Source organism: Notamacropus eugenii, chromosome 5 (genome assembly GCF_028372415.1).
Source record: "Notamacropus eugenii isolate mMacEug1 chromosome 5, mMacEug1.pri_v2, whole genome shotgun sequence".
Taxonomy (NCBI): domain Eukaryota; kingdom Metazoa; phylum Chordata; class Mammalia; order Diprotodontia; family Macropodidae; genus Notamacropus; species Notamacropus eugenii.
In genome coordinates this window covers 60739836-60761341 of record NC_092876.1, presented here as the reverse complement: position 1 = coordinate 60761341, position 21506 = coordinate 60739836, and the positions used below count along the sequence as shown (strand labels likewise).

General features: G+C 48.4%; 2 protein-coding genes and 1 long non-coding RNA gene across 8 annotated transcripts in view; 2 read left to right on the top strand and 1 right to left on the bottom strand.

Moving 5' to 3' along the window:
* Positions 1-19561, top strand: part of SH2D5 (SH2 domain containing 5) — a 27356-nt gene extending 7795 nt beyond the window's left edge. For both annotated transcript variants that reach the window (XM_072609162.1, XM_072609163.1), the window contains exons 2-10: positions 3930-4061; positions 4503-4583; positions 5491-5565; positions 6883-7029; positions 9474-9722; positions 11682-11856; positions 12890-12998; positions 13267-13426; positions 15650-19561. In XM_072609162.1, the coding sequence (XP_072465263.1) occupies positions 3975-4061; positions 4503-4583; positions 5491-5565; positions 6883-7029; positions 9474-9722; positions 11682-11856; positions 12890-12998; positions 13267-13426; positions 15650-15841 (1275 nt within the window). In that variant the 5' untranslated portion in view covers positions 3930-3974 and the 3' untranslated portion in view covers positions 15842-19561. The remainder of the gene's footprint in view (positions 1-3929; positions 4062-4502; positions 4584-5490; positions 5566-6882; positions 7030-9473; positions 9723-11681; positions 11857-12889; positions 12999-13266; positions 13427-15649) is intronic.
* Positions 18061-21161, bottom strand: LOC140504351 (uncharacterized). Its single transcript, XR_011967068.1, has 2 exons — positions 21070-21161; positions 18061-18359 (listed from the first exon to the last, which is right to left on the bottom strand). It is a non-coding gene; the product is annotated as an uncharacterized lncRNA (long non-coding RNA).
* The window catches only part of KIF17 (kinesin family member 17), a 59771-nt gene continuing 58650 nt past the window's right edge, over positions 20386-21506 (top strand). For 2 of the 5 annotated variants that reach the window (XM_072609157.1, XM_072609156.1), the window contains exon 1: positions 20386-21506. In XM_072609157.1, the coding sequence (XP_072465258.1) occupies positions 21276-21506 (231 nt within the window). In that variant the 5' untranslated portion in view covers positions 20386-21275. The other 3 variants (XM_072609155.1, XM_072609154.1, XM_072609158.1) reach the window with 2 other exon arrangements.

Sequence of the window (21506 nt, the reverse complement as noted above, 5' to 3'; positions counted from 1 at the left end):
CCCTCCTTGGGATTAAACAGAATGCTCTATTTCCAAAGCCCTGGAATTCCAGAGCTTCCTTCAGGGGCTGTGCTGGGTTGGCTCATCCCCTTTTCTGCTCCAGGACCAAGCCAGCTCATCCCGGGCTGGGCCCTTCCATGATGACACAGGCAGGATAGGAAGAGGGTGTGTCACTGCTGCACCCACTTCCTCCCCAGGGATGGGCTGGGTAGGTGCCAGCTCTCCAGGGTAGGGACTGTAGCACTTTCCAGTCACTCTCCCTTTTTAAAAAGCACACAGAAGCTCAGAAGCCAATTGGCCCTATCTTTACCTAAAGCATAAAGCACATCCCTGACAACCAAGCAATCCACACCAAACTGTGCCAGGGACAGTGTTAAGTTCTGAGAATGTAAAGTAAGGCAAAAACTCTTACTCTCTGTCCACAAAGAGCTTATATTCTTTCAAAAAATATTTTTCCACTGTGCATATCTTTTAACCCAGCAGTATCATTTCTAGATCTGTATCCCAAAGAGATCATAAAAATAGGAAAAGGTCCCACATGCACAAAAATATTTATAGCAGCTCTCTTTATGGTGGCCAAGCACTGGAAATTGAGGGAATGCCCATCCATTGGGGAATGACTGAGCAAGTTGTGGTATATGAATGGGATAGAATACGACTATACTGTAAGAAACCTGGAAAGATTTATATGAACTGATGCTGAGTGAAGTGAGCAGAACCAGGAGAACACTGTGTACAGTAACATGTACATTTGTAAAATTGTACAGCAGCATTGTAAAATGACTAACTTTGATAGGCTTAGCAACTCCAAAAGACTTATGATGGAAAATGCTATCCACATCCAGAAAAAAGAACTATGCATGTGGATCACAGCATATTATTTTGCTCTCTCCCTCTTTTTTTTTTTTGTTTCTTCTTTTTCATGGTTTCTTCCATTGGTTCTAATTCTTCTTTACAATGTGACTAATGTGAAAATATGTCGAATGTGATTGTACACGTAGAGTATCAGATTGGGGAGGGGAAGAGGGAGGAGAAAATTTAGAACTCAAAATTTGATGGAAGTAAATATTAAAAACTAAAAATGAATTAATTTTAAAAACATATTTTTCCAATTAACAAGCATTTTCTTTTCCTTTATTAAAGAAAAAAACCTAACCTTTGTGAAAAATATGCTTAGTCAATCAAAACAAATTCCCACACTGACTACGTCCAGAAAAGTTGACTTCTTTTTAGCCTTGTTGGCTTCTCAAGTGGTCATTGGTGGTCGGAGTTGTGGTTGGTTGTTACGTTGTTACACTGATCAGAGTTCTTAAGTTTTTTTTTTTAACAATGTTGCTGTTGCCGTATGTATTGTTCTGGTTCTGCCCCCTTCGCTCTTCATCAGTTTGTACAAGTCTTCCCAGGTTTCTCTGAAACTGATATTTTCATGGGGGAGACAACATGTAAATGAGATCATAGCATCATAGAATTGAATCCAACCCCCTTCATTTTACAGATGAAGAGACTGAGGCACAGAGATCTTAAGTGATGCATTAGAGTAGATGCAGGAGGTAACCTTAATGGGGAAGACTCCACCAGCTCAAGGACTGGAAAAGGCCACTGAAGGTGCCATGTGAGCAGAGCTGTGAAGGAATCGAGAGATTATAAGAAAAGAGTTGAAGAGGGAGGGATTTCAGGAAGGGTGCACAGCCTTGGCAAAATCACTGACCTAGAGTGCTGGCATGTCGAAGAGAAGATGTGAAGGGAAAAATTAGATTTGGCAGCTGATTGATTATGTGGGATAGGTGACAGGGAGGAGGTGAGGGTGAAAGGAGATGGTGAACCTGGGACTGACTGGGTGGATGTCCAGGTCTCCTCTCTTGGATGGGATGCATATAACACCCAGGAGTCTGCACATGGAGATGGAAGGTTGAGAGCCTGGCTAACTCCAACTGGTGGCCTGTGTGTTCTTCCCTTGTGGAATAAGACTTGGAGTTCTCCAATCCCTTTGCATCCCCAAACCTCAAACTTGAAGCCAAGCAGTGGTGGGTGTTGGACTCAATCCCCAGGAAGTACGCCAAAGAACCCTCTGTGAGGGATCATTTTTTCCCCTTCCCCAGTCCTGTGGGTTGTGTTGGGCAGAGTGAGGGAGACCCTTCGTTTGAGAACCTCCCTCAGTTCTCCATCAGGGAATGCTCCAAGGCCCTGATGGCCAAGTTGGGCCTGGCTAACCTCACTCCCTCCTTATCACACAAGTCCCTAGCTGGAGGAGGGCCCACTTTGGGGCAGGAAGATTCTCCTGGTATGATAGAAACACCACTGACTTGGAATACAAAGACCTAGGCTGTCGAAAGACTTTTAGTCACCCTTGCCTTCATAAATAATACTCTACAGTCACCACTCACACCTGTCCCTGACTCAGAAATCTTTAGGGGATCTCTGTTGCCTGCTAATAAGAATTAGGGTCCTTAATGTCCTCCACAACCTAACACCAAGTCACATCAAGTCAGTAAGCCTTTATTACACACCTGCCATGTGCCAGGCACAATGCTAAAAAAAGGCAAAAAACAATCCTTGCTTGTTTAATCAAGGAGACAACATAAACAAATAATATACTTTGTACAGCTATATACAAAAATACTTACAGGATAAATTGGAGAAAATCAACAAAGAGAAGGCTCAAAGCATACCTTCCACTCATATTGGGAAGACCTAACTTAAATCCCACCCCTAACATTAGCTAGGGGCAGCTGGGTGATACAGTGTACAGAGCATCAGACCTGGAGTCCGGAAGACTCATCTTTGTGAGTTCAAATCCAGCCTCAGATATACATATGATTTGTGTGATCCTGGGTAAGTTATTTAACCCTGTTTGCCTCAGTTTCCTCATCCGTAAGATGGGCTGGAGAAGGAAATGGCAAACCACTCCAGTCACTTTGCCAAGAAAACCCCAAATGGGGACATAAGGAGTCAGACATGACTGAAAATGGTTAAACAATAACATTAGCTATGTAACCATAGGGGAATCACTACTAGTTCCATGCCTCAGTTTCCCCATCTGTAAAATGGGAATCATAATGCCTCTTCTTCCTTTTCCAGGTGGTTGTGAGGTTCAAATGAAATCATGTATATAAGGTGTTTATCAAAGTGGTATGTAGATACCAATCATTATTCCCAGGCTCTGCCTTCTGACAATACCGACCCCCCTTCTGGTCCTTGTTCTTGTCCAAGTGTCACCAGGCTTCTGCTCACACGCATCCCCTTCTTCGATCATCAGTGTTCCTTCCAAGGTCTAACTAAGGTGTCATTTCCTTCAGAAAGGCTTCCTTGATAAGCAGTTCACTTCCCCACCCCACCCCACTAGGTGAATGTTCATCTCTCTGTCTCCCCATTTCTGAGTCTCTCATTCTGTTCTCACATTCCGCCATGTAGTGGAAGACCTGGGTTCAGATTTTGCCTCTGATACTTACTGTCTTTGTGTACTTGGGGGGGGGATTATTACTTAAACTCTCTGGGCCTCAATTTCCTCTTCTGTCAAGTGAGTGTTTTGTCTCCTCCATCTCTAGAGCTATGTTCCATTGTTACTGTTGTACATGTTTTACCTCCCTATTAGAGTACAAACCTCCAGAGGGTAGAGACTGTATCTTATTTCATCTTGTATCTCTGGAACCTAGCACAGGGTATTGCATACAGTGGACACTAAATAAATGTTTGTCAAATTGAGTTTGAGTTCCTGATCTGCTTATTGACTGTGAGAAAATCTTTTAACTTTTCTTGGGCCTCAGTTTGCTCATCTGTAAAATGAGGGTGGTAGTAGTCCTGGCGCTGCCTGCTTGATAGACCTGTGGTGTTCCCACTTTACCTATAGAAATGGGAGCTGTGAGTAGTTAGTTGTGTTTCATCTGGGTCTGGTTTAAAAAACTAACACATGTACCCCTTGGCCTTTGCAGCTTCCTCTTTTCTGGAGCCTCCAGAGCCAAGTGTTCCTGGGGGCCATGCAGAAGGTGGGGGCTGCTGGCCGGAGGGCCTCCGACACAGCCCTCGTACCACACAGGTCAAGGGGCATTACCAAGTTTGCCCAGGTAGGTGGAACCAAAATCCTCCCAGAGAATGAGGGAGAGGGAGGGACATGCCGTAGCCAGCCTGACCTGATAGCCAGGCTGGCCTGGTAAATGGTGTCTCTTGGCCTAATCCACTGAGGGCTTTGGGAAGGGGTGGGTGGGGAAGTGGCAGGAGGTAACCCTCCAAGAGTTTCTTTTACACACACACACACACACACACACACACACACATACATACACTCACACACGCACACACACGCACACACGTACACACCCATGCACACACGTACACACCCACAGAATTGTTACATTTTACAGACACTGAGATTGGGGGAAGGGGTCTTCCTGACCCTATTGGGTCCCCAAGGGCTTTGTGTGGGGGAGCAGGGAGCAGGAGGTTGGAGGATGGTGAGGTCGGGCAGGCCTTTCCTCTGAGGCACTCTTCTCCGGTCTCCATCACAGTATGTGGGCTCCTTTATGGTAGATGACCTAGGACTTCAGGAGAAAGTGTGGATGGTCCAGCAGCAACTATGGGCCTTGAAGGTAAGTTTAAAAAAATGCCTGGGGAGGGAGGGAATTAGCATTTAGATAATGCCTACTGTGTACTAGGTACTCTTCTAAGTTTGTTTTTTGTTTTTGTTTTTTTTTACAAATATAATCTTTCTGATCTTTACAGCAACCTTGCTGAGATTGGTTATCCCCGTTTTACAGTTGAGGAAATTGAGGCAGAGGTTAAATGAGCTGCCCACAGTCACACAGCTAGAACCTGTCTGAGGCTGGATTTGAAAACCCTTATGCAAAGAGTTCTATCCACAGTGTCACCCAGCTGTCTCTGACTGGGAGTAGGGAACTGGGGGAGAGGAGGCAGCCCAAAGAGAGTCATTCCCCAAACCAATCATCTTTCTTCACTATCACCCATTCCTAGAACACAGAATGTCAGAACTGGGAGGGTCCTTAGAATACAGAATGTCAGAGCCAGGAGGGCCCTTAGAACAAAGAAGGTCAAAGCTTCGAATAGAATAGGAAAGTCTATCTCTTCATTTTTACAGAAAAATGGAAATGACTGTTCCAACATCCCACAGTGAATCTCCAGCAGACTCAGACCAAGACCTGAACCCAGATCTCCCAAATCCCAGTCTAAGGCTCTGTCCACTTCACCACACAACCTCAACCTCTTGCTGGCTCCACATGTTTGTGTGGTCCCTCAATTTGAATTGAGTCCCCAGCAGTGAGGATGACTTGAATGTTCACCCTGCTCTGCAGAGTGAACCAGGGTGCCTAGAGCACTCTCCCCACACCCCAGATCAAGGCCTGGAGCTCCAACCCTGAGCACACTAGTTTGGGTCTGGCAGCTAACAGGCCTGAGCCAAGCAGGGCCCCACCAGTATGAGAATGGGCCATTCCTCAGAGCGAGCCTGGTTCTAAGCCACCCCCTTATCTTCTTTGCCAGGACTGCCCCAGGCGAAGAGCTGTGATCTTAAAGTTCAGTCTCCAGGGCCTCCGGATCTACAGCGCCGAGGGGGAGGTAGGTGCTCACTCACTGAGTGTGGGCCGTGGCTTTCTGGTTATTCCTTTTCCCCATTCAGTGACTCATGGCCAAGCTGGGTTCCAACTGTCTGGCCCCTATGCCCTCCCTCCCCATCACCTTGGCTCTCTCCTACTCTTTCTACCTCATATTTCCTCCCCGCCCCAAGTGTTTTTTCTACCCCCCCCCCCCATCCCCAACTGCTTCTCCACAAGGGCTAAGTTTCTCTCTCATTTTCTGTTGTTTCAACGGGTTCATTTTTACTCTTCCTGCTCATTCCTTGCCTCCCTCTCCCTTTAAAAACAATATTTTGTCCCTAATCATCTTTTTCAAAGATGGATTACTTGGTCCTTTCTGCCTTAGTGATCTTAGTCACCTAGGGAGCTCCTCCTTCGGCCCTAAGCCAAGAGGCTGCCGGACCTCATGGCCTTGGCTTGAGGTCCCTGGGTCAGGTCCAGGTCAATGACTTCCCAAGGCAGCTGGAGCAAAAGCCAGCAGACTGTAGCTCGGCCTGCCTATCATGGCTGCACCCTACTTCTCCCCAGCCCAGCTCCAGCCAACAAATGTTTTGATTCCCTGGGAATGTTGAGGAGTAGATAAGAGGCCCTCAAGGGGATAAGTGGGCACTGCTCACCTACAGGTGAATGGGATGGGGGAAGAATTGGACCTCTGGTTTCCTCACCGTGCTAGAGCTGGAGTATGGGGCCAGGGAGAGCTACAAAGGGCCCCTAAAGGCTCAGAGCCTCCAGCACTGGGCACCAATGGTGACAGAGGATAGGGGTAAGGCTGAGACGCACAAGTCCCTTTGGCAGGGATGGGCTAAGAGTTCCAGAAGCGATGGAAACGTGGTTCCCAGGGCCAGGATCAGGGCTCTGTGGGCTGCACTAACCACTAACTGACAAAGTAGATGGAAAGTTGGCTCAGGGACAGGAAGACCTGGGTTTGAGTTCTGCCTCTGACACACACACACACACACACACACACACACACACATACACACACACACACACACACAGGCTATGTGACCCCCTCCTCAGTGCCCTTGCTGCTCTCCGATGTACCTTATGTTGTGTCATGTAGAAACAGAGGTGGAGAAAGGTCAATGACTTGCTCGAGCATGGCTAATCAGTGTCAGTCAAAGCCCCCGGGAGGGTGTGGCTGTCCTAGGTGCCACCTCCAAGCTTGCTCAGATCAGCTTGCCTGGCAGAGGATCCCCCAGGGAAATGACAGCTTAGAACTAGCAGCTGCGGAACAAGGATCGCATGTGTCAGCCTCCCCTGGAGATACCTCCCACCTGTGTCCCACCCCTTCCTCCAGACTCTGCTGATGGCTCATGCCCTGAAGCGGATCCTCTACTCCACCTGGTGCCCAGCTGAATGCCAGTTTGCCTTCATCTCCCGGAACCCTCGGAGCCCAGCCAGCAAACTCTTCTGTCACTTGTTTGTTGGAAGCCAGCCTGGGGAGGTAATGGGGGCCCCTGAGAATGGGAGGGGGCCCCATCTAAGACCCTCCTGCTACCTGTCAGTCTTGGGGGGGCATTGTCAGAATGGGGGGAGGCCTTGCAGAGGTTCGCCAAGGCTCAGTGCCAGGCTATGCACCAGCAAGCGTGGTGCCCACCCACCAACATGAATGCCAAGGCAAGGGGGTGGCTCCCGGATCCTCCGTCCTGTTTCCATTGTACCCCAGCAGCTGCCCTTGGAAAGCCTAAGCCCCGAATCTGAGATTTCCTGTTAAGGGTCAAAACACAGGGAAAAGGCCGATTCTCCTGTCACTCAAGGGTGCTGTACCCTCCTGTCTGTCGGGAACCTCTGCTTATCTAGAGCAGGCTAAGGCTAATGAAGTACCTGGTCTCTTTTTCCCCATTGAAAAGGCTGTAATGTTGTACGACCAGAATCACACAACTATTAAATGCCAGAGCCACATTCAAACCCAGATCTCCTGCCAGTAGAGAGGTAAAAGGTGAAAAACAGAAAGCATCCTCTGCCCTCCAGGCGCTGCCACTGCGTGTGGGGAGGGACAGGCAGGATGCAATATGCAAACAGTCAAATGTGGACAAGATTATGTGAGGAGGAGGGATTGAGCCTAAACAGCAAGAAAGGCTTCCCTACAATGTATGAGGGGAAAAAGGGATAAGAGGATGCAGAGGTGAGGACAGAAAGCATCCTAGGAGAAGGGGAAGAGTACACAGATCTGGAGGGTCATTCCAAGCTCCCTCCCAGCTCTGACATTCTGTGTTCTAGGGCCCTCTTAGCACTGACATCATATGTTCTAAGGACCCTCCCAGATCTTACATTCTGTGTTCTAGGCTTTCTTTTTCTTTTCATATTTATTTTTTAATTAAATCATTTTATTTGTTTTCAGTGTTCTACAATCACTTCCATATATCTTAGATATTTTCCTCTCCCTTCTCTTTCTCCCTCTCTCCCTCTTCACTCCCTCCCTGAGACAGCATACAGTTTTATATAGATTCTACATCTACTTTCCTTTTAAATACATTTTCACCTTAGTCATGTTGCATAGAAGAATTAAAATGAAGGGGAAAAACCATAAAACAAAACAAAACATACAAAAGAAAATGGTCCACTTCGTTCTGTGATCAAATTCCATAGTTCTTTCTCTGGATGTGGAAAGCATTTTGCCTCAAGAGTCCACTGGGAATTTTTTAAGTCCTTGCATTGCAATGAAGTTCCAAGCCTACCAGAAAAATTCCTTGCACACCGTGGTTGTTGCTGTGTACAAAGTTCTCCTGGTTCTGCTCCTTTCACTCAGCATTAATTCACATAAGTCTTACTCTGAAGTCTTCCTGTTCATCATTTCTTATAGCACAATAGTATTCCATTACATTCATGTACCATGATTTATTCAGCCATTCCCCAGTTGATGGGCATCCCCTTGATTTCCAGTTTTTGGCCACCACAAAGAGTGCTGCTGTAAATATTTTTGTACATGTGGGACCCTTTCCCATTTTTATGATCTCTTGGGGATATAGACCTAGAAGTGGTATTGCTGGGTCAAAGGGAATACATATTTTTGTAGCCCTTTGGGCATAGTTCCAAATTGCTCTCCAGAATGATTGGATCAGCTCACAGCTCCACCAACAATGAATTAGTATTCCAATTCTCCCGCATCTTCTCTAACATTTATCATCATTCTGTTTGTCAGGTTAGCCAATCTGATAGGTGTGATGTGGTACCTCAGAGCTGTTTTGATTTGCATCTCTCTAATCAATAGTGATATGAAGCATTTTTTCATGTGACTATAGATAGCTTTAATTCCTTCTTCTGAAAACTGACTGTTCGTATCCTTTGACCATTTATCTATTGGGGGAATGACTTGTATTCTTGTACATTTGACTCAGTTCTCTATATATTTTAGAAATGAGGCCTTTATCACAGATACTAGTTGCAAAAATTCTTTCCCAGTTTTCTGCTTCCCTCCTAATCTTGGTTGCATTGGATTTGTTTGTGCAAAATCTTTTCAGTTTAATGTAATCAAAATTATCCATTTTGCATGTTCTAGGCTTTCTGAGGTTTGACACTATATTTTAGGGTCTTTCCATTTCCACTATTCAGTTCTCTAACATCTTTTCCAGCTCTGGCAGTTTATGATGTGAGGGCCTTCCCATCTGTGATGTTCTATGATTCTCAGCTGAGATTGTACAGCACTTGGAGTGAGTGAAGGCATTTGACAGGAGTGGAGTCTGATTCCCATGGGTTGGGGAATCCTAAGGGTGATGATTCCCAAGAAAACTTCCCTAGATTTACCCTTCTACTTATGAGCCTTAGCTGCCTTTGGGGCTGGGGGTAGGAAATGTAGCTGGATTTACTGGCATTGATTTACTGGCATTGATTTACTTCTAATGTACCCCCACCCCCACTCCCACCCCCATCTCTGCTTTGCTTCCTCAGGTTCAAATCCTCCACCTGCTGCTTTGCCGCTCCTTTCAGCTGTCATACCTCTTGCAACACCCTGAGGATCAGGCTCGACCTGGGCCGGGGACACCTGCAGAGGAGTCCCCCAAACCTCTGCCCAGCCCCATCGGTCCTGCTGGGGTGGTGAGGGAACCCTTTGGCCGGGATCAGGTCTCTCAAAATGTCCACGCCTTGGTGTCCTTCAGGCGGCTGCCAGCCCCAGCTGATGGCCCAGGAGGCAGCACAGTGAGTTTTTTACCTTTACTGTGAACTGGGGGGAAACAGGAGAGATAGTGAGATGCCTCAGAGATGGTAGGGAGCTAAGGAGAGCCTTGCCAGGCCTCCTGTCTCTAGGTCCAGGCGTCTAGAGGACCTTCCCTCCTGGCAGCTAGCTCTCATGGGGGCCACCTGCCTAGCTCCACACTGGGCCCTGGGGCTCCCTATCTTAGGGGGTGCAGTAGCTTCTTGGGAAGGACCTTGACAGGTCCTAGGCCAGGTGCTGTGATTATGTTTAAGAAGCTTTTAAGAGCTTTGTTTCTAGAGTCAGAAGGCCTGGGTTCAAATCTCCCTTCTACTACCTGGGTGACCCTGGGTGTGAATCATTTCACCTTCCTGGTGAAACAGGAGTTCAAATCTCTGGCCTAGCCCACTGGTTTTTTTTTTTTCTTTTATACAGTATTTTTTTTTCCATTTGAATGTCGATACAATTTCCAACATTCATTTTTTAATAAAAGTTTGAGTTTCAGATTTTCTCCCTCCCTTCTTTCCCTCCTCCCTAAGGTGGTAAACAATTTGCTACATGTTATATATGTGCAATCTTGTAAAAGATATTTCCATATGAGTCATATGAAAGATGTCCCACTTTTTTCTAGGCAAGTTCCAAGAAGGTTGGCTCCCTCCAGGGCTTCTTCTGGGGGAGCCCAGCCTCAGACTGGAGGGGAGGTAGGACACAAAAGGGGGCCTTGACTAGCACATAGTAGGGGCCCAATTAGTGTTGGGTGATCATTTGACTAATTAAGGTGGGAGATAATGAGGCAAAGATTCCAGGTCTCACTCATACCAAGGGAGTGAGCCTTCTCTGACCCTTTTTTTCTTCACCTGAAGTTTGAGGAAAGGGGGATTTGAAGGATAATTTGGGGATGAGAAGTTAGAGGGGAAGGGATGTGGTTGACAGCTGGGAATAGAGAAAGTTTCTTTAGTTTGAGGTAGTGAGTGAACTAAAGTGGATAGGAACCAGATGTGAAGTTGAGAACCTGCAGTTTCACCTGTCACTGTTTACTCTGTGAAGCTGAGCTACTTCCTCTTTCTTTGGAAGCTCAGTTTCCTTATCTAAAAATTGATGGAATTGGTCCTAATATCCTTTCCAATTCTAAACCTCTGGGTGCAGGAGAAAGAATATCAGATTTTTTACATGTGATTGGAAGAAACAAAATATTGCTTACCTTTTAACAAAGAAATAATACTGGATTCCTTACATCTAACTGGAAAAAAATAAAATACTTTTTACATTAAAGGAAAGAATACTAGATTCCTTACATCTAATTCGAAAAAATAAAATACTTTTTATATCGAAAGAAAGAATACCAGATTCACAGTGACAAGACCTGAGTTCAAATCCATAGCTCTGTGTGTCTCAGTTTCCTCAACTGAAAATGCCAGGTTGAGATGTGATTGCCTCTTGAGACCCCTTGTTTTTCTAAGGTGATTTGAGCCACTGTGCTCATGGAGCACCTGTTGAGACAGGCCTGTGCCTTAACCCCTTCCGCTGAGTCACATGTGCTCACCCCTTTCTAAAGGACATGCATGACCTGTGTGGCTTGTGGTTCGTAGGGTCATAGACTTAGAGCTAGACAAGACCTGGACCCTGCAGGCTAACCATTCATTGACTTAAAAAATCGCAAATTAACATTATCAGTCTTGTGTTGTCTCTTTATTTTGTTAAACGTTGCCCAACTACATTGCAAGTCACAGATCAGAGCTAGGAATATAACCCAAGCCTTCTGATTTACAAGCCAGCAGCACTTTGGTTAGTCCCATGGGCACGGATCTATCAGAGGAATGGTGCCCAAGGAAGGAAGGTCCTCCCACTATGTGGGGGATCAGAACCGGGGACCACAGAGATGGCTTTTATGGTATTCAGTCTGGGATGTCTCTTGTCTGTGTTTCTCTGCCTTCCCCTGGTCTCCCTCTGGTCCCTGTCCAAAGAAGGAAATGTCGGAAGCAGAAGGTCGAGGGGCCACCCGCCACTCTCGCCTGGGGAACCCTTACTGCTCCCCAACCCTTGTGCGGAAGAAGGCAATTCGAAGCAAGGTGATCCGTTCAGGGGCTTACCGCTGCTGTACCTACGAGACCCAGCTGCAGCAGTCTGCCCGGGAGGCCTGTGAGTGAGAGTGAGTGTGTGTGTGTGTGTGTGTGTGTGTGTGTGTGTGTGCACTTGCACATGTGCTGTATGCTCAGGGGGGTGCAGGTGGGGAATGTGGGTGTCTGGTTAGATGGAGGTGGCTTCAGGTGGGAGCCTATGGAAACCACTGGAAATAGGGTAAGAAGGCAGGAAAGAAGGCTGGTTGTGGGGAAGGGAGGCAGGGTAGAGGGGATGGGGAAGGGGAAGGGAGCCCACTGCCAACCTATGCAGTTGAGTTTCACAAGGGCTTTTGCTTTCCCAACGGCATTCATATGAATGTAGAGTCCCAGAATCCCATGGTCTCAAACCTAGAAGAGACCTCAGAGACTGTCAGATCCCACCCATTTCACACCTGACCTAGGTAGTATGAGGGTTCTTAGCTCCATTTTACAGAAGAGAAAAATGAGGCTAAAATATAAAGTGCTCCAGAGTGATAGTGAATTACTCAAGTGACAGAGAAAGTACTTAAGCCCAAATCATTCAATTCAAGATCAAGCATTCTTTCCATGCCCTCATGGAGTTTCATAAATGACCAGAGCTAGGAGGGCCCTTAGAACACAGAATGTCAGAGGTGGGAGGGCCCATGGAACACAGAATGTCACAGCTGGGAGGGCCCATGGAACACAGAATGTCAGAGGTGGGAGGGCCCATGGAACACAGAATGTCACAGCTGGGAGGGCCCATGGAACACAGAATGTCAGAGGTGGGAGGGCCCTTAGAGACCAAGTCCAACCCCCTCATTTTCCAGTTGACAAAGAGTGTTCTGTACTTAGCAGACAAATGTCTTTAGCAGGATTTGAATGAAGGTGTTAGCGCCTCCAGGTCTAGACTTTGGCGCAGTGGAGAGCGGGCCTGTGTCAGTAGATTGACAATTACTTATCATCTGTTTACATCTCATCTGTAAAATGGGTTCCCAGGGCTGTCCTGAGGTTCTGGTGAGAGAGTGGGTGTAGAACACTTAGCACTCCAGACACGTCAGCTCATGTTAACACATGTGTCACAAATACCGCAGTTCCCAGTGCCTGGGAGAGCTGGGCCCAGGGGGCCAGTGGCCTGGTCTGCCTGGTGGAGAGCGAGGGAAGCCTGACGGAGAATATCTGGGCCTTCGCTGGCCTCTCTAGGTGAGTCCTCAGCATTTCTCTCACACACTTTCGTGATGCAATTGAAAGTGGAGGACCTGGCGCTGTCACAAAGTGGCTTCGAGTTTGGGACAGGTTCTTCCAGAGGGGGACCTGGGCTCTGGTTAGGGGTCTGGGGATAGGTCAGGCCACACCAGGGAGCATCTTCCCCATTTCTGGGGAATGCAGCTGGTAAGCTGTCCCCTATCCAAGGAGTTACAGGAAAGTACTACTGAGGGCTGCTACTCACCCAGTGCACCTTCTGCCCCAGGGCCCGGGCACTTTCGCTGCTCCGAAGAGATGTCCTGGGGGCCTTTCTGCTGTGGCCTGAACCTGGACCCAGTGGTCAGTGGTGCCTGTCAGTGAAGACACAGTGTGGTGTGGTCCCCCATCAGGTCTTCAGGACCCACTTGGGCAAGTTCAGTGTGGAGGTAAGTGCTTGAACTCTGACACCTCCTGTCCCTGCTCATCCATCATCCTACCCCCAACCTCTCTGTTCACATCCTTTGGAACAAATCAAGGTCCCTGGAAATCCTGAGTTGTGAGACTGGAGACTGTGTGTATTAGGAGACACACAGTGTAGTTTCAGGAAGGAAGGAAAGAAAGAAGAATGGAAGGGAGGGAAAAAGGAAGGGAGGAAGGAAGTTATGAAGGGAGGGAGGGAGGGAGGGAGGGGGAGGGGAGGGAGGAAAGAAGGAAAAGAGGGAGAGAAGGGAAGGAGAAAAAGATGGAGAAAGGAGAGAAAGAGAAAGGGAAGAAGGAAGAAAGGAAGGGAAGGAAGGATAGGAGGGAAGAGAGAAGGGAGGAACAAAGGAAGGAAGGTAGGGACAGAGTGAGGGAGAGGAGGGAAGCAGGGAGGGAAGGAGAGAGGTTCAATGAAAGAAGGAAGGACTGATTTACTAAGTGCCAACGGTTGTGCTAAACATTGGCAGTATAAATCCAGAAATGAACAAGTCCATGCCCTGAAGGGGCTTCCACTCTGTTAGTGGACAGTGACCAGACACCGTCTGGGCAGTCTGAGGGGCAGTGAGTGAAGCCTTCTGGGAAGTGGATGAATATTTTTATAGAAGTGCACAGAAGAAAGTCCTTGGGAAACCTGAAAACCGGCGAGAAATGTGACCCTGGATGTGGCTTTGAACTCTCTCCAAGCGAGCTTTCTCTCCTTTGCACCCCGATGATAACACACCAGGACTGACATTAACTGACATTGCAGGGCTCTTGTGAGGAAAGTCGGTCAGCAAGTGTTTATTAAATGCTCACTCTGTTCAGGGCACTGCGCTAAGCTCTGAAGTTGTGAAAGAAAGGCAGAAACGCAGCCCATGCCCTTGATGCTGTGGGGAGCTGGGGGTCAGGAAGACCTGAGTTTAGATCCAGCCTCAGACGCTTCCTGGATGTGTGACTAAAAGTAAATCACTTAACCTCTGTCTTCCTCAGGGTCCTCCACTGTAAAATGAGGGCAATAAATAGCACCTATCTCCCAGGTTTACTGGGACACTCACACTCAACAGTGCCTGGCACATAGTAGGCATGATGGACATGCCTGTTCTCTTCCCCTTCCCCCCATTTGTAAAGCTCTTAGCACAGAGCATGGTACACAGTAGCCACTTAATTAATGCTTGTTTCCTTTTCTTCATCAAGGAGCTCATATGTAAATGGGAAGTTCACATTCTAATGGGGGAGAAAACCTAAGAATAACTTAAAAGATCTTTGAAATCGAATACTTTAGCGACTAACATTTGCAAAGAGTGTTAAGGTTAGCTAAGTGCTTTATCTATCGCCTCATTTGATCCTCATAACAACCCTGGGGGGCAGGTGCTATTTTAACCCCATTTTAAAGATGAAGAAACAGGCTGAGAGGCTGTGACCTTCCAAGGGTCAGGTTCTCAGCTCTCCGAGACAGAATTCAAACTCAGATCTTCCTGACTCCAGTCCAGCATTCTAGCTACTGGGTTGCCTCAGTTATGGGAGTAACTAGGTACAGTTATCCCTTCCACATAGTGACTTTCCCCATGTCAGCATAAGAAATTAAATGAGAATTTTGGTAAAGTTTTGTGGAAGCTGTAGACAACACAGAAAAAGTTTAGAAACTCAGGAATGCATAATATTGTATAATACCAACATATTTTATCTTTTAATACCATAATAATTCAGATTATTTTTCTGGTACAAAGGCAGAGCCAAAACATTTTATGCAGTTTTCCAGATCATGGAAGGGCCACTCCCCTAGCCCCGTAATTTGGAAGGGATAACTGTACATACAAGATATAGATAATGTAAATTGAAGAGAATCTCAGTAGGGAAGGCACTAGCAGCAGAGGGACCAGGAAAGCCCCCCATCCCCTCATCAGAGGGAATTTGCACTGAGTTAACTTTACAGTATGGAAATGGGGACAAAAATTCAAGCTCTAACATTTCCAAACTGTGTAACCCGAGGCATGTACTTGGCTTCTCTGGGGACCGTTTCTTTTTTCTATAAAATGAAAGGGTGGGACTAGATGCTCCATGAGGTCTCTTCCCCCTCAAAATCAATGCATCTAATTATCATGTGTCCCAGACTCAGACTTGGAGGGGCTGAGTGGAGGATGGGGGTGGGAGGAGGAGGCTAGAGCCCGAGGGACTGAGGATGACTGTCTTTTTCCTGTGCCCTCCCTCAGCATCTGCCAACAGAGTTCCCCAGCCTGGAGGCCTTGGTGGAGCATCACTCAGGAGCAGAACGTAGTCTTTTCTGTCCGCTGGACATGGGACGCCTGAACCCCTGCTATGAGGCACAAGACTGTGCGCCTGGCCGGCCTATGTGGCCCCGTAGTCACCCCAAACATGAGCCCCGGCAGCAAGAACTGGGTTAAGGCCACCTTTGAATTCCCTGATGCTCCAGCTGCGTGTGTGTGTATCTGTGTGTGTGTGTGTGTGTGTGTATGTGTGTGTGTGTGTGTGTACACACTCTCAGGTCTTCCCAATTGGAGCAACGTCTTCCCTTGGCTCAAGGAGCATAGCCCCTGAATGGGGAGTTATCCTGGTTGATAATCTCTTGGATGAATCAGAATAGGATCTGCTGGTGTCTCTGCTCCCCACCCCCCCAATATGTACTGAAGCAGCTCTGGTCCTCAGAAATGTCCTGGAGGGAAGAGAAACTCCAGTCTTCTCTTGCTGTGTTATGGACTAGGAGATGGTTGCTTAGCTTGACTGGGATGGCTGCCTCTAGACACCCTCAGCAGAGATTTTGCCTTCAGTGCCCCAGGCTGATTGACCCAGAAGTATGGCTCTACCCTGGATGGCCTTGTCCCAGGTTCTGTTTCCATCTTTCATATGAACACCTACTTTTATTCAGAAGATCCTTTGATGGTGAGGGGAGGCATTGAAGCATAGTAACTGAAAAAGACTTGGGTTTGAACTTCTGATCTGCCTCTTCTTAGCTCTCTGACCTTCAGCAAATTACTCTGTAATTTGTAAATACCTCCTCTGTAAAGAGAGGCAGTGTGGTCTAATGGATAGAGAGCTGGACCTGGAGTCAGGAAGACCTAAGTTTAAATCTTTTTTCACTTACTTACTAGCTGTGTGACCCTGGATAAGTCACTTCTGTAGGCCTCAGTTTCTTCATCCCTAAAATGGGAAGGCTGGACTCAATGACCTAGCTCTAAATTTAGGATCCATGATAAAGAGATTGGACCAAATGGTCCCTGATGCCCTCTGATTCTGGACTCCTTTCTGCTGGTCCTGTGTCTAGGGTTGAAAGTGCTGCAAGGAAAGTCACTGATCAGGGATTATTAGGTCCTTGCTTGAAGCAGTCAGAAAGGATGCTACAGGCCCATGGGACAGGTAGGTGGAAGGACCAATTTGGCCACTTGAACCTGAGGCCTTTTTATTTTTTGTAAAGTCCTCAAAGTTAAGGTATGAGGGGCTTAGGAAAGGCTGCTGCAGAAACACTGGGTGGGCAACCGTCTCCTCCCCTTCTACAATCATATCAATGTAGGTGCAGCCGTGCCGAGACACTGGCCAGGGGTGTCTACAATGTAACTCACTGTACCAGATAGTACAGTCATAGAGTTTAGAGTTGGAGAGAACCTTCCAGACCTTCCAGTCCAGCCCTCTCATTTCAAGGACAGGGAGAAAGGAGAAAGGTGATTTACCCAAAGTCGCATAGTTAGTAACTGAACCAAAACTTTGGCACCAGGTCTGGGTAACCTGAAAAAAGCAGGGAGTGAATTCATTGGACTAACTCCTGGCTCTCTAGGTTTAGAGGTTTGCCAGATGTTTTCCTTAGAAATCACCCTATCCCTGAGGATGGGACCTGAATGATCTTTTCCTCCTCTTTTCATAGATAGGGAAACTGAGTCCCCATGAAGTGAATTGTTCAGGGTTAGGCAGCTAGAAAGTGTAAGAAACAGGATTTGAATATGTTTGATGAATCCACACGTCTCCAAATTCTCAGTCCCCTCCTTGTGTTTCTCTGTCTCTCTTTTTTCTCTCTCCCTACCCTTCTTTCTCTCTCCTTCTCCCTGCCCCTTCCCCAGCTACCTCTCTGTACCTCTTCTCACTCTTCTTCTCCCTCTCTGTCTGTTTTTCTTTGTCTTTCTCTGATTCTCCCAAGCAGTTTGACATATGGTGAATAGGACTCTTGACTTAAGAACCATGAATCTCAAGTTGAAATCCTGCGCAAGTCACTTAACACTTCTGGCCTCAGTTTCCTTATATGCAGAACAAAAGGGCTGAACTTGACCTCTAGGATTCTGGCCAGCTAGAGGCAAGAGCTAAATAGGACCTACAGAATTATGGGGAACAATAGCTGAGACCCCCCATAGTAGGAGCTGAAGCCCAAACTCATTTAAATTTTATGATTTTTACTACTCTTTGCTGTACCATCCCCTGGGAAACTGCAAGCTTGAATCTCACCCCTGGCTTCAAGTGGAACATTCAGGTACTGGATAGGAATGGAAGGAGATGACAGGGAATTGGACGAGAGCCACTGAGAAGGTAAAGGAAAATGAAGTGTGAGTGGACCAGTCTGTGCCCCCAAGGGATCTTGGGTAAAGTGTTAGAGAACCCTACTTTCAAGTATGAGAAGCACTATCATTGAAAGGGGTTTATTAGATTTGTACTGCTGGACCTCAGAGGGGTGAGCCAGGAGCAAAGGACAGAAGTCACCGATTTCATAACTTTCTAACACTTGGAGCTGCCCATGAGTGGAATAGGCTGTTGGGTGAGGTAGTGAGCTCCTCATCACTGAAGTAGAATCTTTACGTCTGCTTGTCAGAGATGACTGATGTGAACTGAGAAAGTTGACCTCTGAAGCTTCCGGCACTCAGGTTCTGGGTTAAACAATGCAAGCATCCCTCCTTTTAAACATGCATGATGGGATCTATCAGACTTAATCATGAAAAACATTTATCGTTAATATGCTGAATTCTCAAAGGTCTCTCTTTGTTTCAGCTGACCTGTGCATGGAAGGCATCAGACATTCCATGTGCCTCCCCCACCCCCAAATCAGGCATTACATATTGGAACCTGGCTACACTGGGTTCCATGGATTCTCAGACTAAGAGACACAAAGAGGGAAGGAAGCAAGCCACTCAGTTACTGTGTGACCTTAGGCACATTTCCCTTATATGGGCCTCAGTTTCCTTATCTGTCAAATGAAGGACTGAAATGAGAAGTTCTCTTCCTATTTTCATCATGACAGTTGAATTTGAACTTGAAAGAGTTGCTGATGTCCAAAGACTGATTTCTGAATTCAGGAATTAGTTCCTATGTAGCAGGACCTGGGGCGGGGAACTTCCAAGGTTGATTCTTCTCCAGTTTTCTTTTCGAGGACTTTTCATAGGTTAGACCAGGAGGGTGGGGAGCCTTCGACCTCGAGTCCACATGTGGCCCTCTAGGTCCTCAAGTACTGGCTTTTGACTGATTTCAAACTTCACAGAACAAATTCCCTTAATACAAGGATTTTTTCTGTAAAACTTGGACTCAATCAAAAGGCCACACTCAAGGACCTAGAAGGCCACCTATGGCCTCGAGGCGGCAGGTTCCCCACCCCTGGGTTAGACTGTATTAAATTCGGAGGCTGGGGTGGGGGTGGAGAGAAGGGGCAGGAAGAGCTCGATTATCAATGAAAACATTTCTCTGACTTAATGAATGAGGAAATAGGGTTGACTTTCTATGTCTCTGACAGAATCCATACATTCCATCAAGTGAAGAATACTTGGTAGCTGGACACAGCCCTAGTCCTGGGTCCCAGTGTCAAAGTTTCCCCCTATTGTGACATGAGCCCTGAGGGCTCCCAGCCAATAACAAGAGCCGGTCAGTATCGGATTATTAAAAAGAAAAAGAAAAAGAAATAAAGACGATGGAGCAAAGAGTGTAAAGAAAGTTTCAAGAGGAATGTTTACGTAGAACAACTTTTCCAAGCACTTTAATACGCATTTAACAAGTATTATTAAGCGCCTACTACGTGCAAAGGCACCAGGCATCTGCCCTATTTGCCTACAAACCACGAGTGTACTCCTATGAGCCTAATTGTCCATTACTGTGTGAAATTCCTGGGAATAAAACCCTAGGTTTCTTTAAAAAAAAAATCTCCCTCGGACTTTTCACCGATTCGGGGCCCTTTCCTGCGGGCCTCTTCTTTAGCCGAGCTCATCCATCTTCGGTCGCACGTCCCCCGGTCCCCAGACTCTTGCCTGAAGCCCGTTGGGCCCGGAACCTGTCGGTGGTACTATTATCCCTCTCCCGGGTTCTGGCCAGGCTCAGGGATCAGTCTCGGCTGAGTGGATTGAGGAGGGGATTGCCTTTTAATAGCTCCGACTTGTTTGTCTTTTAAAGGGAAACCCGGCCTGAGGAGCCACCACTTTTGCTTCTGTAAAGAGTAGACTTAGGGAGAGGGAGATGGGGGGGGGGGGGGTGTCTCTCTACTTTTGAGTTCTTGTCGTACTTTAAAAACACTCATTTATCTCTCCTCGCATCCCTTACTTATCCCTAAATCGTGCTTGTGTCTTCCAGTCTTTCCCTGGATCTCCTTTTCTAGCTTAATGTGTTTCTAAAATGTATCTATCTATCTAAAATGTATCTAGTTAAAATGTATCTCTAACTCGAGGGTGTCTGTCCCTCCCCGTCCAATTCATCCGAGCCTCTACAGCACCCTGCCTCAAACGCTTGGGGTATCCGTCAGACCTCCTGCGGTTTTCTGCCGTCTCTCCCTGGATCGACCCCTCCATGGGTTGAAAGGCTACCTGGGGCGAGGCTGCTCGGCGCAGGAGGGTCGAGCCCTGCTGGACGTGGATTCAGATGGACCGCAGGAGAGGCTTGGAACTTCCAGGCCTTCCCCAGGGTCGCCGCCTGTGACGCCAAAGCCCGTCGCTAGGCAGCCGCGAACGCCGCGACAGGCGGGAGGCAGGGGCGGCTCCCGGGCTCGGGTCCCTGCGGCGGCGGCGCCTGCAGCGCGGAGCCCCCTCCCCCCCTCCCCCCCGGCCCAGCCACAAGGACCCGAGAGCCGGGGCGGAGGAGGAGAAGCAGGCGCCGGCTTCGGTCCCCCACCTCCCACGCGCGAGCACGCCGGGGTCACCCGGGAGGCTCCGCCCGCCCGGGAGCCCCCTTCCCCCGTCCCCCGCCCCGTCTAGGCCCAGTTACTGGACGCTGCATTCCCCCTAGACACCCCCTCCCATCCAGGAGCGGGTCTCCCCTCCCATCCAGAAGCGGGGCTCCCTTCCCCTCGATCCGCTGTGCATTCATTGGCAACCCCTCCTGGCTCTGGCACCTGGCCCTCACGAGGAGGCCGGAGTCAGCCCCCCACCTCCCTCCCTGGACCCCTGCGCTGCCCCAAGGCCCAGCACCCACCCTGAGGAGCCAGGAGGCACCTCGTCTCCCCTGGCCCTGTGCCCAACCCCTAGGGGCAGGATCCCCAGCTGGTCCCACAGGTCTAAGCCACTCCTGCACCGGCCCTGAGAAGAGAGGCTAAGCGCTCCCTCTTTCCCCAGCCCCTCCCCGCACCCCAACTAGTTGGAGAAGTCGGCTCACCATCCCCCTCTATTCCCCCAGGCTAAGCCCCGCCCAGTCCTGTCGAAGCCCCGCCCCCAGACCACCGCACCTGTCCTAGGTCCCCCTCAGTGTCGTTCAGAAGAAAGGGGTGCCCCCCCACCCGGGCCAAGTCTGCCCCGGCTCGGACCTCTGGTCAGGTAGCCTGGGTCCCGGGTCGGGCCCCGCCCTTGCCCTGCCCCGCCCAGTCCAGTAGGCCCCCCAGCGTGGTCCCGCAGCCCGGGCCAGGCCCCCGGGCCCCCCCGCCGCGGCGGCAGCATGGCCTCAGAGTCGGTGAAAGTGGTGGTTCGCTGTAGGCCCATGAACCAGCGGGAGAAAGAGCTGAACTGCCAGTCCGTGGTGACAGTGGACTGTGCCCGCGGACAGTGCTTCATCCAGAACCCGGGTGCTGTGGACGAGCCCCCCAAGCAGTTCACCTTCGATGGCGCCTATTACCTGGAGCACTTCACCGAGCAGATCTACAATGAGATCGCCTACCCGCTGGTGGAG